This window comes from Pleurodeles waltl, chromosome 8 (genome assembly GCF_031143425.1).
Source record: "Pleurodeles waltl isolate 20211129_DDA chromosome 8, aPleWal1.hap1.20221129, whole genome shotgun sequence".
NCBI classification, from domain to species: Eukaryota; Metazoa; Chordata; class Amphibia; order Caudata; family Salamandridae; genus Pleurodeles; species Pleurodeles waltl.
In genome coordinates, this window is record NC_090447.1 from 668,822,499 (window position 1) to 668,838,143 (window position 15,645).

At 43.2% G+C, this 15,645-nt stretch overlaps 1 protein-coding gene across 19 annotated transcripts in view; it reads left to right on the plus strand.

The window, feature by feature from the left end:
• RIOX2 (ribosomal oxygenase 2) overlaps positions 1-15,645 on the plus strand; it is a 1,008,555-nt gene that overhangs the window by 220,810 nt on the left and 772,100 nt on the right. For 9 of the 19 annotated variants that reach the window (XM_069204772.1, XM_069204766.1, XM_069204764.1 and 6 more), the window contains one exon: positions 506-10,772. The exons of 9 other annotated variants lie outside the window; for them this stretch is intronic. In XM_069204772.1, the coding sequence (XP_069060873.1) occupies positions 521-3,061 (2,541 nt within the window). In that variant the 5' untranslated portion in view covers positions 506-520 and the 3' untranslated portion in view covers positions 3,062-10,772. Of the gene's footprint in view, positions 1-486; positions 10,773-15,645 lie in introns of those variants that run through there. One more of the 19 variants, XM_069204765.1, reaches the window with a different exon arrangement.

The following is a 15,645-nucleotide window of genomic DNA, read 5'->3' on the forward strand; positions in this document are numbered from 1 at the left end:
ATTTCTTACTATTGTGCTTCCCACGGGTACTGCATAACAAACTTCTTGTTGTGGGCCTTGAAGCCAGTTAAGCTATAGGGTGGACTTGGCCACCCATAGCCAGAGGGTAGGCCAGGCCAGGCTCCGGTTGCAAATTTCTGGTGAAGTCTGTCCACTAACTCCCTTTCTCCTGATTCTGTAATGCTCATTGGTGCTACAGTGAAAGTCTTTCTGTTGGCATTGCTGCCGATATGAGACCAGGTTTGGGAACGGATTGCTCAAATCGGACAGATATAATCCTTGTTGATGCAGTTGGGCCTTTGAGTTTCTGCTTTTTACAGCAGTATTTTTTAGGGTGATTTCTGGTTTTAGATGCCATTGGTGACATGAATTGCAGATGGTTGGTTGGAGGGTGGGATGGGTACCACCTTGGGCGTTTACAGTAGGAAAGGGAATGTCTAATGAATGAATTGCTGTAGTGATGTTGTTTCATTTTTTTCTTAATAGTGTCTATTTGCTACTGTAGATCATTTTCTTCAGCATGTCCGCGGGAAAGAAACCATCAGGAGCAGCTTTCAGGAAGAAGAGGAAGCTGAAAGAGTTGGAGAGGAAAGCATTGACTGAGTCACTCAGCAGACAACTAACACCTGCTAATATCAAGCAGGAGCCTCTTGACAGTAATCCGGAATCTAGCATGGATATAATTTCTGTTTGTGTAGGTTGTGATGAAGAACCTTCAACCTCGATGATAAAACATGAAGAAACAAATATTGAGGAAGATGTAAAACTCCCAGATTCCTGCAGTTCGCCACCACAAACCCCAGAAAATGTAACAAATGTAGTTGATTTATCAGATCCAGCTGACTGGCCAGATGTTATCACTACATCGTTAAGGGATATCATTGTCCGGAAAGGCCCAGTGAGACCTGAGGAAAACTTTAAGTATCCAAAAGATGAATCTGATCGTCGCTTCACCGCAGTCCACTACATCCGGCGCCTCCCTAATGGTGAAGATGCCATTCGAAATTGGATAGTTTACTCCAAGAAGAAAAACAGAATATTTTGCTTTTGTTGCAAGCTTTTCACAACCATAGTAAACAGTTATACATCGGACGGCTATAGTGACTGGAGACACTTGACTGAGCATCTCAGCCAGCATGAACAATGGAAGTGCCACTTGGCTGCAATGCAAAGCTGGGTTGAATTGCTAAAGACTCTAGAATCCAAACCAGCTATAGACATCACAGATTGGAGACTGTATAAAACAGAAACTCAGCACTGGCAGAGTGTCCTTCAACGCTTTGTAGCTATTATTCAATACCTTGGCCAGCAGTGCTTGCCTTTAGATGGGAGAAGCGATACTCTTTACAGTGACCATAACGGGCATTTTTTGAAACTTGTGGAAATGTTTGCAACGTTTGATAATGTTATGTTGGATCACTTGAAAAAAATGAACAGTTTAGAAACGCAGCAACATTACGTAGGAAGGGATATACAAAATGAACTGCTTAGCTTGATTTCAAAAGAACTTGTAAAGTGTATTCTGCAGTCACTAAAAAAGTCCAAGTATTATTCCATTATTCTTGACTGCTCCCCGGATATCGGTGATGCTTTGCAAATGACTATGATTATAAGATTTGTATCTATTAAGCAGAAAGAGATGTCCATCGTAGAACCGGAAGTTAGCATTCAAGAAAGGTTTCTAGGGTTTATAACACAGGTCAGTCCAACTGGAGCAGGACTGACTCAAACAATTTTAGCTGAGCTTGAGAGGCTAAGCATACCTCTGAAGGATATGAGAGGGCAAGCATATGACCACATTTCGAACATTAAAGCCAGACAGTCAAGAGTTCAGCAAAACATTCTAAATTTAAACTCAAGAGCTTTTAACATCCCGTGCAGTAATCATTCTTTGAACCTTGTGGTCAACGAGGCTGCTATGTTGTGTAAGGATGTAGGCTCATTCTTAATTGTGTTGCAAAGAATATGCCTGTTTTTATCAGGCGTAACTCGTCGGTGTGATGTTTTGACAAAACAAATCAACAAACTTTCAATGAAAACTGTGTGTCAAACCACATGGTCAAGTATAATTGATATCGTACGAACATTCAGGTTCCAGGCTGGGGAAATATACAGCACACTACTTGAGATTTCAGAAGATTCTACTTTTGAACTTCTGACCAGGGGGGATGCTGCAAATTTGGCAGATGAATTAAGCAATTTTAAATTCTTGTGTTCCATTGTTATTTGGTTCAGTATGTTACAGCAGATCAATAGTGTCAGCATTCTGCAAGTTCAAGCTCCATGCCTTCCAGATTTAATTGAAGGTTTATTAAAAACAAAACTTTTTCTGGAAGAATATCGCTCTGATAAAGGTTTTGAAAATGCTTTACAAGAATCAAGAGAACTGGCTTCAGAGATGGACATTTTTCCTACCTTCCCGAAAACCATTCCAATTCGGTCCAAGAAAAGGAAAATGCTGCCCAGTTGTGAAGATCTAAGTGAATACACAACAGACCCCAAAAATCAATTTAAAATACATTTTTTTGACACTGCTCTGGATATAGCCATTAAAGCTGTTAATGAAAGATTAAATCAGCTTCAACATCACAACAAATTCTTTGGTTTTTTATACGATATAAGGAAAGTGCGGTGTCTATCAAGTAAAGATCTTTTAAAATACTGTATGGATTTGCAGGAAGTATTAACTGATAAAAGGTCTAAGGAGTCTGATATTGATGGAATACAACTTTGTAAAGAACTGACTGTACTGGCTCCCGTTGTGAAACAGAATATGACACTTACTGACATTTTAGCACATGCACTTGTAAACGGGGGTTTCCCTAATCTTGCTATTGCTCTGCGCATACTTTTAACATTGCCCGTCTTAGTTGCTGTACGGGAGAAAAATGTATCAAAACTTGATCTCATTAAAAATTATTTGCGCTCTCCAATGTCACAAGAACAACACTTAGATCTTGCCATGATTTCAATTGAAAATCAGATTACTGAGGAAATTGACTATGGACCTATGCTTTGTGATTATGGCAATGAAAAAGCAAGAAAATGTATGTGTCTTTAGTGCCACCTTTTGGACGCTAATTTTTTATGCTAATTATAAACATTTTAGACATGTGACTGTTTTTTGTTATGTATTTTCACAAGTATAGATGTGGAGTATCCAAACCTGAAATGCAATTACTGTGATGGTGGTGGTGTATTTATGATTAGGATTCCCTTCTTGTTCATTTTAATGTTTGTTCTGCGATTCACTTTAATAACTGCACTAAGTAGGGCTGCTGTTAAAACAAATGGCTTCCTGTTTATTTTTTTTAATTTTTTTTACCTAAAAGGACACCTAGTCCTAACCTAGACCTAATGGCCAATATATATTGTTTTTAAAAACCGTTATTTATGCATTTGCATACATGTCAAAACACCAACACAACACATAGTATATGTTAACAAGTGTAGGTACCATATCATGAAACCTATTTATTGGAGTGATTGCCAGGACCGTCATATAAGAGTATCATCACGTCTACCAAGACAGCAAGGGGATCATAAATACCATGAATCCAAGAAACCCCACTTGGTATTATCAGCTATGATACAGTGTAATTCTGTACTTCATCACATCTCCAGGACCGATTCCGTATCTGTATTACTATGTTCATTGAGTGTCCAACATTGCCCACCAAGCTGCCAAATCCTCTGCAACCTTGTTGTCGGTGTGAGTGAGCTTCATATGTTGTTCCTCAGTGACTCCCCATTCCAAAACCTCTCTAACCCATAAGGTCTCTCAGAATCCGGGGCACCATCCATCCCATTGCTATTCTACGCTTTGCAAGAAGCAGTGCCAATCGCACTTGCCGTCAGTGTGAGTGAGCCTCATATGTTGTTCCTCAATGACTCCCCATTCCAAAACATCTCTAACCCATTAGGTCTCACTCAGAATCCGGGGCACCATCCATCCCATGACTATTCTACGCTTTGCAAGGAGGAGGGCCAATTGTCGGAGTTTGTATGAGATTGTGTCCCTTGGGCCGCATCACCACACCTAACAGGCACCCACCAGGTGTCATAGGGATATCAATACCAACTGCCTCCAAAATGCAGGACACTACCATTTCCCGGAACCCATGGACACCCACACAATATGCCAGATGAGGGAACGTGTCCACCTTCTCTCCACAATGGGCAGCTTCTCCCCCAAGGGGTCAATACTGTTCAGCTGGGCCTGTGTTATGTATGGGTCATGCATGTAGTTAAAATTGAGTAGTTGGTATTGACTGTTACAGGATACCACCTTTACTAGGCTGCATGTATGACTCCAGTTTGAGTCCTCCATGTGTTGCATAGTAGTAGTCATATGTCCGGGAGGGCTAAGCCACCCTCCTTCTTGCCCCTTCTCAAACCCGGTAGGGCCACCCCGCTGGGCTTCCCCACCCACATTGAGACAAGCAAATTATGTATTGGCCAAAAGAGTTTCTTGTGCAGAGGAAAAAGCACATTTTGTACTAGATATAGACATCTTAGAAGGAAGAACATTTTTGCTATGGCTGCTCAACCCATGACCGACAGGGCGGCGGTGTTCCAGAAGTTTACCCATCTAGTGAGACCCCTCACCATTCGATCCACATTAATGCGCTGATGATCTGCCTCTATCCTAGTGACCATAATGCCTTAATACTGGAAACACTTCTGTTCCCATTGGATTCCCAAGTTGGGCAACAGGGCCTGTAGCAACATGGCTTTCCATCCAAGGGGAAACAGTAGTGTTTTCTAAGATTCACACGTAAGCACACCTGCCCAAAGTTCTCTCAAGTGCTGCATTGGCACAGGTACTGCCTCAACGGGTGAGGGGACATACACCAGCGCATCATTTGCATACAATGAGACAACATGAGTTGAATCACCAACTTGTATGTCCAATGCCCGCCGCTCTCTGTGAAATGGGATTGCCATGGATTCAAGTGGCAAGGCAAATAATGGCGAGAGGAGGCACCCCTGTTGGGTGTCCTGTTCTATTACCCATGCTTCAGAGACCTCCGCTCCCACCTTGATACAGGCGACTGGCCTCATGTATAGTGATTGCATCCACTTAGACTAAGCTGAAGCCTGTCTCCTGAAGTATTCTCATGAGGTAGCTCCACCACACTGTATAGAACGCCTTCTCAATATCTAGCAACACGAGCCAGATCCGGGTTCAACTCCGCAGTCTGAGACATGAGTCATACATCAGATGCCTAACTTTAAAAACTGTGCTACTTAAGGGTATAAAACCACATTGGTCCTCATGGACCAGGGCACGGTTTACTCCTTGCAACCGCTTCACTAATAGTTTGCAGAGGATTTTAACATCTGTATTGATTATAGTGATAGATCTGTATGATGAGGGGTCCTCAGTGTCCATACCGTAACTTCTCCCCCACCCCCTAGCTTCAACATAAGGCTAATTACGCCCTCACGCATAGTCCGGGTTTGGAGGCGCTGTGCTATCGGAGAAAACATTCAATAGTTTCTCCCCAGGAATATCAGAATACACGTGATAAAACTCAGCAGGGAAGCAGTCAGCCCTTAGCTCTATTCAAATCATGGAGCGCAGCTCTTAGCTCCTCCAGGGTGAGGTCCATTTCAAGATGCTCGCATCAACTGAGATCCGGGACAAAGTTGATCCTGCAAAAAAATTCTCTCTGCCCAGTCCACACAAACATCATTGCTCACTCAATACACAGTATGGAAGAGCGACACCAGAGCTGCCAGTATATCACAGCATCACATCAGCACCTGCCCCCTCTGGTCTCGAATCGGCAGAATGGGCGGAATCGCCTGCTCACACCTTAGTATCCATGCCGACAGCTGGTCAAAATTATCCCCCTCCCTGTGCAGTCGATGTCGATAGGAGGCGAGGGTATGCCTGTCAAGGGACTCCCTCAGTGTTTACAAGTCACATTGAATACGCACAACCTCTCCTCAAGTGACAGCCAAACCTGCTTCAGCCCTTTGTAGGGTCGCCAATCTCCACTCCCAACCCTCAATGTCTGCAACAAGTTGTCTCCCGACACCACATGTTATCCCAATACAGATGCCCAAGGATGGCCTTAAGGGACTCCCACTCCATAGCACGCAACCTGGTAGCATCCCAGTTACCATCTGTGTAAATCTGGAGTGCCTCCCAAAGTAGCTCTCAGCAGGCTAAATCCATTAGCAGATAGCAGATCGGGAGGCATGCATCAGTGCCGAGCACCACTTGCAACATCCCCCCTGCATAGGTGGAACAACACAGGTACATGATCGGACATGCATCTTCCCAGATGTTCAGCCCTCGGCAGAGCCCTGAGGTCTAGTCGCACAACAATGAGCCTGTCCAGACCACTGTATGTACAATGTGTTAATCAGTGACAGGTGTACCCATGCAATTGTGGGTAGAGTGACTGCCAGCTATCAAGCATCCTCATATTCTGCATGACTTGGGGTCAAGTACTGTGTCATCCGAGACTTTGTGCCCAGTTTTGGCGGGTGGCAGTCTCAATCCCCTTCTAGAACACAGTTAGTCTCTCATCCATACTATAGAGGATCCTATACTGCCTTCAGGTAACCCTTGTATGGAGATATGGAATTGCCCATTATTTACATTGGGGCCGTAGGCGTTCAAGTTAGTAATGTCCTTGCCATCCAGCATGGCTGATATGAGTCGACTCTTAACGTTTTGTATAATCCTGCAGACCCGGGGCATTCCAAGTGAGAATACGTAACTCGTCAGCCATAGGCTGTCGTGGCCTGAGTCCATACCTGAGCCCACCCCATCTCTAGGAAAGTAGGGTGGGTTACTAATTCCCCCATAGGAATCATCAGTGTTCTCACCTGCACAAGAACAATAAACATTATCCTCAAAAACGAGAGGAAAAGAAAAAAACAGCAACTGCCCCACCCCCACGCGGAATAACAGCACAACAAAAACCAAATATACTGTATATCTATCCCTACCAAAGCTGTCAAGGCCAACAGCCTAACCCTCTCACCCATAACTATCGCCTGCCGCTAATGTGGAGAGAGCTCCACACTATCCTCTCAATTTAAAAGGTAATGTGTATGGTGCCCCAGCTCTCTGCCCCAACAGTATGAATCAACAGCATTAGTGTAAGACCTCACCCTCTCCCAGCAGGAACATCCCTCCCACCCCGTAAGAAAGAGGCTGATAAAGAATATCGAATGCATATAGGCTCGGTGGTGTTTGCTGGGAGACATCACACATCAGGGTCTTAGGCCATTGCTACCAACCCAGGGGCCAATTCAGCATTCCACGTTCTGTCCACCGCCTGCGTGTAGGTCCATGCCATGGTTCCATCCTCCTGCACCACAGTGTGGCCAGGGTCTCAAGCATCCAGGCTCAGAGAGCCCCCAACTGCAGATCCTACCTGAGATCTCCAGTTTGGGCTGCATGCTCCTCTCCCTGCACGGGTGCCAGATCTCCATGTGCCCACTTTATCTCAGGGGACCTTGTCCCCACCTCTCCAGCCACTGCCACACATCATCTGGAGAATCGAAAAAAATGGGACAAGGTCCTCTTCTCCCCCCAGCTCCCCCCTCCCTCCCTCAATTACCCCACCCACCCCAATCGTCCAGAGGCAGGCTGGGTACAGCAGCATGTATCAGAAGCCCATAGAATGCAGCTCGTTCTTGACCTTCAAGAAACTTTTTCGATTGCCTTGTACCTTATGAGTATAGTCAGGATAAACAGATATCTTGTGGCATTATCTGTATCTCTGGCCATGCATAGAACACAGCCTCTATCCCGGTAATTAAGGATACGTGCTTTAATGGCCCATGGCAGCACCCCCAGCTGGGGAGGGGCCACCAACGCACAGTGCGCCTGCTTGATAGCAAAGTACGGTGACAGGCAAGTAGGCCGCAGGGTGTCTCAGATGAAGAGCTGTACAAACTTCTCAGTCCCTTCTGCCCCCTCAGGGAACCCCAACAGGTGAACGTTGTTATGACAGGACCTCCCCTCTGTATTTTCTGCCCTGAACTTCACTGTCGAAGTCTTAAAGTTAACAGTGGCTAACTGCTTTTTGAGCACAGAAACCTCAGATTGTAGTTCTAAAATGGACCACTCTCCAACCTGGACATTCTCTGATCCCTTCTGTGGTTCGGCACCGAGGAGGTTCACTTCGAAGGCCGCCATCTCGATCTTGCCCTCTACCGCCATGCGCAATCCCCGATAGCCACCAAAGGATTTGTTTTCACAGGCCCCTCTGCCGACGAGTCCAGCATTAAATCTCCTCTGGCACCCCTGTCGTGTCTGGCGCTCTGCGGAGGACGCCCATTTGGTATATTGTTCCATCATAATCCCCTGTGGGGCCCCCAGTCTGCTTGTTCTTACCCATGGGAAGGGTGACCACCCCGTGGCACCAGGCAGCCACTGCACCAGCTGTCCCCTACTTTCTGGCAAGGGGACCCTTGTTCACACCTGGCCTGTACCAGTACCCCAGTCTTCGCCCGAGATCCCCACCCCGGGTCTCCAAAATCATTAAGCAATGATGCAAGAATGAGTTCCACAGTACTGGGGGGCACCACTCACAGCTAGGCAACCTGGAGGATATTCACAATCCCTTTGGAGTGGGGACAGAGCAACAGCAGTGGCTCCTCATTGCTGAGCAGTAGCATTTACCAGGTGTCCAGAATGAAGGGATCAGCGCTCATGGGCCCCAGATAAGACATGGGAGCTGGGGAGCTCCAAGCATTTCAACAGATCAGAGCAGATTAATGCCTCCAATGTATGTCCCTCAACAGGGTTCTCCTCCGTTCCACACAGGTACACTCCCCGCTCCGACAGCATCCACAGTAACGTGTGCTCCCTGCAAGGGGGAGAACACCTCACCAGTCCCTGAACAGCGGGGGACCCTCCACCAGTGAGGACACGGGCTCAGGAGGGGACAGCAGCCTCCACGCAAGGCCTGAGTGATCTGTCGCGCGCTGAGGCCCCAATTATGGCTAATATTAACCGAAGCATGATGTGTCATCAATTAATTAAAAGTCTGTTTTCATCTGTTACGCTGAACAAGACTACTTGATGATTGTTTTATGGATATTTACATTTCTTTAAAATTGTATGGCATGATTTGTTTGCTTTGATGCACCTCAAGACTTGTTTGTCAGTTATGAAAATGTTTTGTAATTAAATTAAATCATAAGAGACTGAAGTGAATTAGCCTTTCCTCGTTTTGCATGTGTAAATCGTTCACTGGTATTTATCTCAGTAGTATGCGTTCGTCTGGGAAAGTTGAATCAATACACAAAGGCGATGACCATACTAAAGTACTGATTATTTCATGTATTAACATGGCATGCCCTGTTTACTATTATTTTAACCTACTGTAGTTCTTTTTTATTACTTATCTGGTGTCAAAATGTGGGCTATTAAATTGAGAAGTCTGGTCCCTTACCATCTTAATAAACACTCTTGATAGGCCTCAGCTCAAATCTCTTTTAATCTGCGCTCAGTCCCTAATGGCTGTGACAAGCAGCAGGCAAATACTCCAAGAAATACATGTTAAGTTCAAGCAGTACCGCCAATTTTAAAGCCACAAAAACAATGCAATAAAATTCCCTAACCAATTTTCAAAAAGAGACAAAATTTAATGAGTAGAAAAACCGCAAAACAATTAAAATTGGAAAATGGGAACTATAGATATGACTTTTTTTTTTAAGGCAAAAGTGCCTATAAAGTGAATCATTGTTGAAAAGTAACTGTTATGGTTGACAAGGACCTAGATGTGTTTTCAGGCTGACTGTGGTGGATATCAGATCTGATATACCAATGAGGTTGTTCTGGTTGAATGTTTTACTAGCAGACTCCTTTTTCTAGGTTGAGCGCGCAAGCTCTTTGACCTGTTATGAGTATTGTGGGCTTTTAACACCCATCATTTTCACTAATTCCTGGGCTTGCCTTTCAGAAATCCTTTGTTATCATTGGTAAATGCTCTACATTTGTTCTTCCTTGGGGCTGTTTTGTTAGCGCCTTGAAATCTGCCCCTGTTACATGGATAATTGCACGATTGCCAATACATTTGACTGTGAGTGAACTTCTTTTTGTGTCTCTCCATGCTCATGGCAGCCATGGCGTTTGAATCAACTTGCTTATGTCAACAATTGTACTTTTCATTATCAGTTTAAGTGGCAAGAAAAGTCCTGTTCGAAATGTCCAATTCAAATAGCTCTAAGTTGAGCAAACACAAGACCCATTGCATTGCAAATGCTTGAGTTTTTATTTTTTTTATTTTTTATTAAGTCAGAATCTTCCTTCGAGGCAAGGTCTAGGATAAAATCCAACAAAAACCCTCAGATTCTGAAACATCGTCAGTGGGGTACTGTTGAAGCTGTTGCTTTTAGTGCCATAAGCTTCAAGTGGGGGAAAGCTGTATTTTTCAGTCACCAAGTCACTTAGCTGTTGGGCATAGTTTGCCCCCTTGCCTTGATCCAAGGATTGACCATCAAACGTTTTCAGTTTCCTGATTCTCAAAATCCTGGAGCTGTGCAGGCTGGAAAATGTAGCTGGGTTGGGCTCCAAGAGGCCATATGAGTTTACAGTGAGGTCCTGCTGAACCTTTCGATAGATCGTAATCATGTGGACTGTGCACATGCGTCTAGCTGGAACGGGATTGATGACCTGCAACAGCAATTAACAAACTGCTGTTATGCCCTGATGATGTTAACGTGATGAACCAAACGCGTTGGCTGTGTTATTTTATTTTATCAATGGAAATAAAGACCTTTTGGGATATATACCACCTGGAATGGACTTTCAATCAAATAGATTGTAACGTATCGGTGCGCTGCCACTTGTACAGACTGCATTGAAATTAACCTTGGGGTTGCACCTTGGGAGAAGTATGTGTCGTGGCTTAGTGCACATAGCAGGACTATATTGGTGCCATACTTATGGGACAAGGGGAGGTACGGTTCTCTGAGTGACTCACTGCTCTGATCGGCTGACCTTTAGTAAATTGTTACAAGGTTAGTTTTCCACTGAAGGTACTTAAGTCACCTGATTTCCCCATTAAGTACAATTTGAAAATTTAGTGGAAACTATCTTTGATTCATTTTGTTACCATTTTCCCATGCGGAGACATTAATTAAGAAATGTAATATTACATACGTCTGCTTTTGGAGAATGATGCCTAAATCTACAGTGAACACATTTTTGGGCCTTCATTCACTGTGAGGACACTATCAAAATATGTACCTTGCCTTGTCCAGTGCGCTTAGAAGACAAACATTCAAAGTGAATTATAAATATTATTTTTCCTACATAGCAAAAACAAGTTTCACGTTTGTGTGTCCCTGCAGTGATTTTGTACTATAGTGATGACCCTCTCAATAGACTGTTTTTTTGTTTTTTTTTCGTTTTTATTTTGGCAGTGATGCTCCTGGCAGCCATATATAGTTTTTGTCCTGTTAGAGTAGTGCAAATACACACTGCAGCCCACATAGTACATGTAATTGTCCATGCATTTTATGTGCATTTAATATGGCCTCATAGGAGAGTTAAGTAAACTGTTAGGCTGAAACCAATTTTAACTGTTTAAGCCATAGCACATATACTGTAACACTGAATATCAGTGTCACAGTGAACAGAGTCCTAATACCAGCAAAAACAGGTTCCAGATAAGGGAGATTTCCTCCACATTTCTGCAGCTGGTAACCACTTTCTTGCTGGAGTCTCTAGTGATTTTAGCTGCCAAAAAGTAAGGTCGTGAGCAGTTGATGTTTCACCCCAAGATAAATGAGAATTGGATCACATTGACAGAGACCGTGGATGCTAAGTATTAATTAAAAAAAAAATCGGTGTGTATCAATTATCAGGATTGAGGACCATAATTGGCAATACAACATTATTCTTTCAAAACGAGAAAGCATGCTATATAGGCTGCAGACAACCACATTTCCTTTACAGCAATACAACTAATCTAGCCTAGGTAAAATGTTCTCACATCTGAGTCTTAGAAGAGTACATTCTGTTAAATCCATCTTTTCTCTCCAAAACATGTGGTCTTCTTTGTCATCTCTGAGCTATAACAGAAACTTGGAAACAATCAGATGGATGCTTTTTTGGGGACCTTGGTGGATCTCTTATCCTACCCTTTCTGATAAGCTAGGCGCTGTATCCTATGTTTCAAGACTGCACACTCACATAAGAGATCAAAAACAATTATAGCATTGTGAGACTGTAAGACAAAGTTATACCTACATTGAAAGGGATAAAAATAAATCCAAGTGCATGGGCCAGGCAGAGCGCATAGGGTGTCGCCAGAGGCATAAGATGACCAGCAATAGTGCAAGTAACCAAACATAATCAGTATGGCACACACATGTTGAAATCTGATTATCATTTGCAAACCACAGGTCACCAGAAGAAAGATGGTGAAAGGCAAAAAGGTCTTATCCCGAATCAAAGCAGGCTGAATAAATACACTAGCACAAGTTCTGAACCAAAACTGAACACAACTGCGCTGGAGGCAGCTGTTGAAGAAATGATGGCATCTGCAGAACTCATACTACAGAAAGTATGATCCTCCATATCGGCCTGGGGATGAAAACCAGAGAAGTGGCCTAGAATGTATTACTGTTACGCCAGTAGAAAGAGTGATAAAGGCTGAAAATGTATCTCAGTGTTGAAAGGCATCTTGAAAGAGATCCAGGCTTCTATAAAATAATTGAAAATGTCATCCAGGACAATTAAGGGTAGCAGTGAAGATGCTGAAGAGAAGTTCTAAAGGAACATTCTAATAATCACGGGGTACCCCCAAGAAGTGGAAGACCCTAACCCTGTACATTTCATAGCAATGCAGCATTAAGATATAATACTAACTGATAAACTCTTAGTGTGTTGCCTTTGAAAGAGCACACATGTTTCATCAGGAAGCCCCCTCCGGATCGCTCTCTGGCTCTGCCCCGCTCACCCCCCGCCATAATGTTTACTAAAATACAGTGTCTGACACAAACATTCTTAAGGAGATAGGAGGTCTAGGCAAAATACAATATGAATCATACTGCATCCCGAACTTCCCAGAATAAATATACAAGGACAATACCACAACAAAGGAAAACGTTTGTGAGGGTAAACCAAAAGCTGCAAGTGCTAAACCTCCATTACATGCTCTTATAATCAGCTAGACTAAAAGTTATTTTCCAAAATAAAACCATCATCTTTGAAAATCTAGAGGCTATGTGGGAGTTGGTGGAGGAAAGAGAAAGAAGCAGACGTAAAATCCTCAATTAACCAAACATCTGACAACTAATGGGAAAAGACAGTGAAAAGGAAGCTGGTGATAAAAATTTAATGTGGGAACATACAATAAAGAAATTACTAACAAAGGCAGGTGTATTATCCAAGAGACTAAATATTCATTAAAGTTTGGGCTGTTGAGTCCACAAAGCCCCTAAGGTAGAGATAATTTAGGAAAGTGGTAACAACGCATAATTGGATAAATGTTTAAATAGCAATGCAAGGGTGAAGGGCTATTGCGTGCTGGATCAGCAGATTTAGGACCATTGTATGATTATGTAGGGCAGGGCAGGCATTGGGACAACTTTGTTTTGTAGTTGAAAGACAAGACCAACAGAAATAGACTAATGCCACAGGAGGAGTCAGTTTGACGAAACTTCTATTGAAATAGCTAGGCCCCATATGATAAAATGACACACACACATTAACTTGCATGACTTGAGATACCAGCAACACAATTAAGAGGGACCTAGAATTCAAGACACTTTGTATTTAAATAATATGATCTTGTATTCCTTAAGGAAACTCGCCTAAAGTGTAACCAGTGTTGCAGGCAGGGGGTAATTCAAGTCCTGAGCTATTCAAAATATGCCACTGGGTCCTGGAATAGCTATCTTAGTATAGTATATAAAAAAATAAAAAAATAACAATCTGCCCAAAACATAGTTATGCTTTGAAAGACATTGCACAGTGATATTGGCTGAACAGGAAGGGGAAGAAACAATTCTTATAAATGTCATTATAATGTACGTGGATTACAAAATGACACATTACTGAAAGCTGCTTCTCTCATTAGTCAGGACCCATAGGTCTCACTCAACAATTTTTTTTTCATCCCAGCATTGACCGGTCACAGATTTACAAACAAAATATTAAACGTATGGGTATCGTGGACCATGCCCCACTTGTAGTAACAATTACTTCTCTGGTCAGTGCAGTAGAACGTGCAAATAAATCTGCAAGTGAGATTATGGAATTGATCTTCCCGGATCAGATCAGCTTTATGTCCAAAGGTCCAGAAAACTAGGTTTAAGACAACTTCACAATAATCTTGCTGCAGCGAGTAGATGAAGGGACTGTAGTGGTGTCTTTGTACGCCAATAACGGGTTAAAGTCAATAGAATGGCCTCTTATTTTCTATATTGGAGAAAATAGTATTTGGACCAAAATGTTTGGCCTCAAATTACTGTACTGCGACCCAGCAAACAAAGTGAGGATTAATGAGATTCAATCTAGGTGTTTTCCATTTGCTGGAAGAACAGGACAGGGTTGCCTGTTATCCCTAATGTTATTGGCCCTAGCCATAGAACCTACCTTTAACTTGAATGTATATGAAAAGGTGCTCTGCTGATGGGATGGGCATGGGATGAAATCATTCGTGAAACTGAATTGTGTCACTATCTGCATATAACTTCCTCTTATACATAGCAGACCCAGAGAATCCACTAAACAGGCTAAAATTACCATATGCTATAATCAAAAAATATTCAGAACATGGATGGAACTGGGGCAAATCATTAAAATTCCTGCTAGGAGTATGGATTGCACAAAAAATGCTTCCTAAGCCCCTAAGAGAAGAATATAATCATTTTAACTACCTGATGGCCTGGATAGCAAAGGAGAGGTACATATACTGGAAACAATCTGGAACCACTGCTTAGAGACCAATATCTCACAGGGGAATCACCTCCTCTTGTTGCTGTTAGGAGAAGCTGCAATGTACAAAGATATGTTTGCATTTCTATGACTTTTTTTGGTCTACTAATAAGTTTGGCGCCTTTTGACAAAAGTTCACAAAACATTCCAAAAAAACTGTCCATTCGCTTCAGCTCCTTCCTGGAACATTTTGAAGTGATCTGTCCAGCAGGGGCCAAGTAAAAGGCGAGGGGGGTGGGGGCTAAAATAATGTTTTCCCCATGCAAGTTTCCATAGGAATTTTAGACACTCATTACTCAGAAAGCATAGTTGTTGTGATCTGGTGTAAATCTGTTCCGCCGTGTCTGAGAAATTCAGAGACATTTAGGTTAAGAAATAGATCTGCATGGTTGATCCCACTGAAATGCAAATTTGGAAAAAAATAGTTCTGATTGACAGAGACCTTTTTTCAGCTGGCTGTCTCTATAGAGCAAAATTGATATGGTCCCGCAGTGGCCACGTGACCCCCTCCCTAGGCTGATTTGGGCCCTGGGGACTGCATCCCCTGGCCCGACCACATGTTCCTGGGTGCCCAGGGCACCTATTATAAACTTATGGGGACAGCAGGGAGCCTGAAGGCCCCGGCAGTCCCAGCCGGCTCCTCAGGAGGTAGCAAGAATCATCCCTGGGGGTTGGTGGTCCCCAGGACCATGTATGGCTCCAGGAGGGGGGCATTGTGC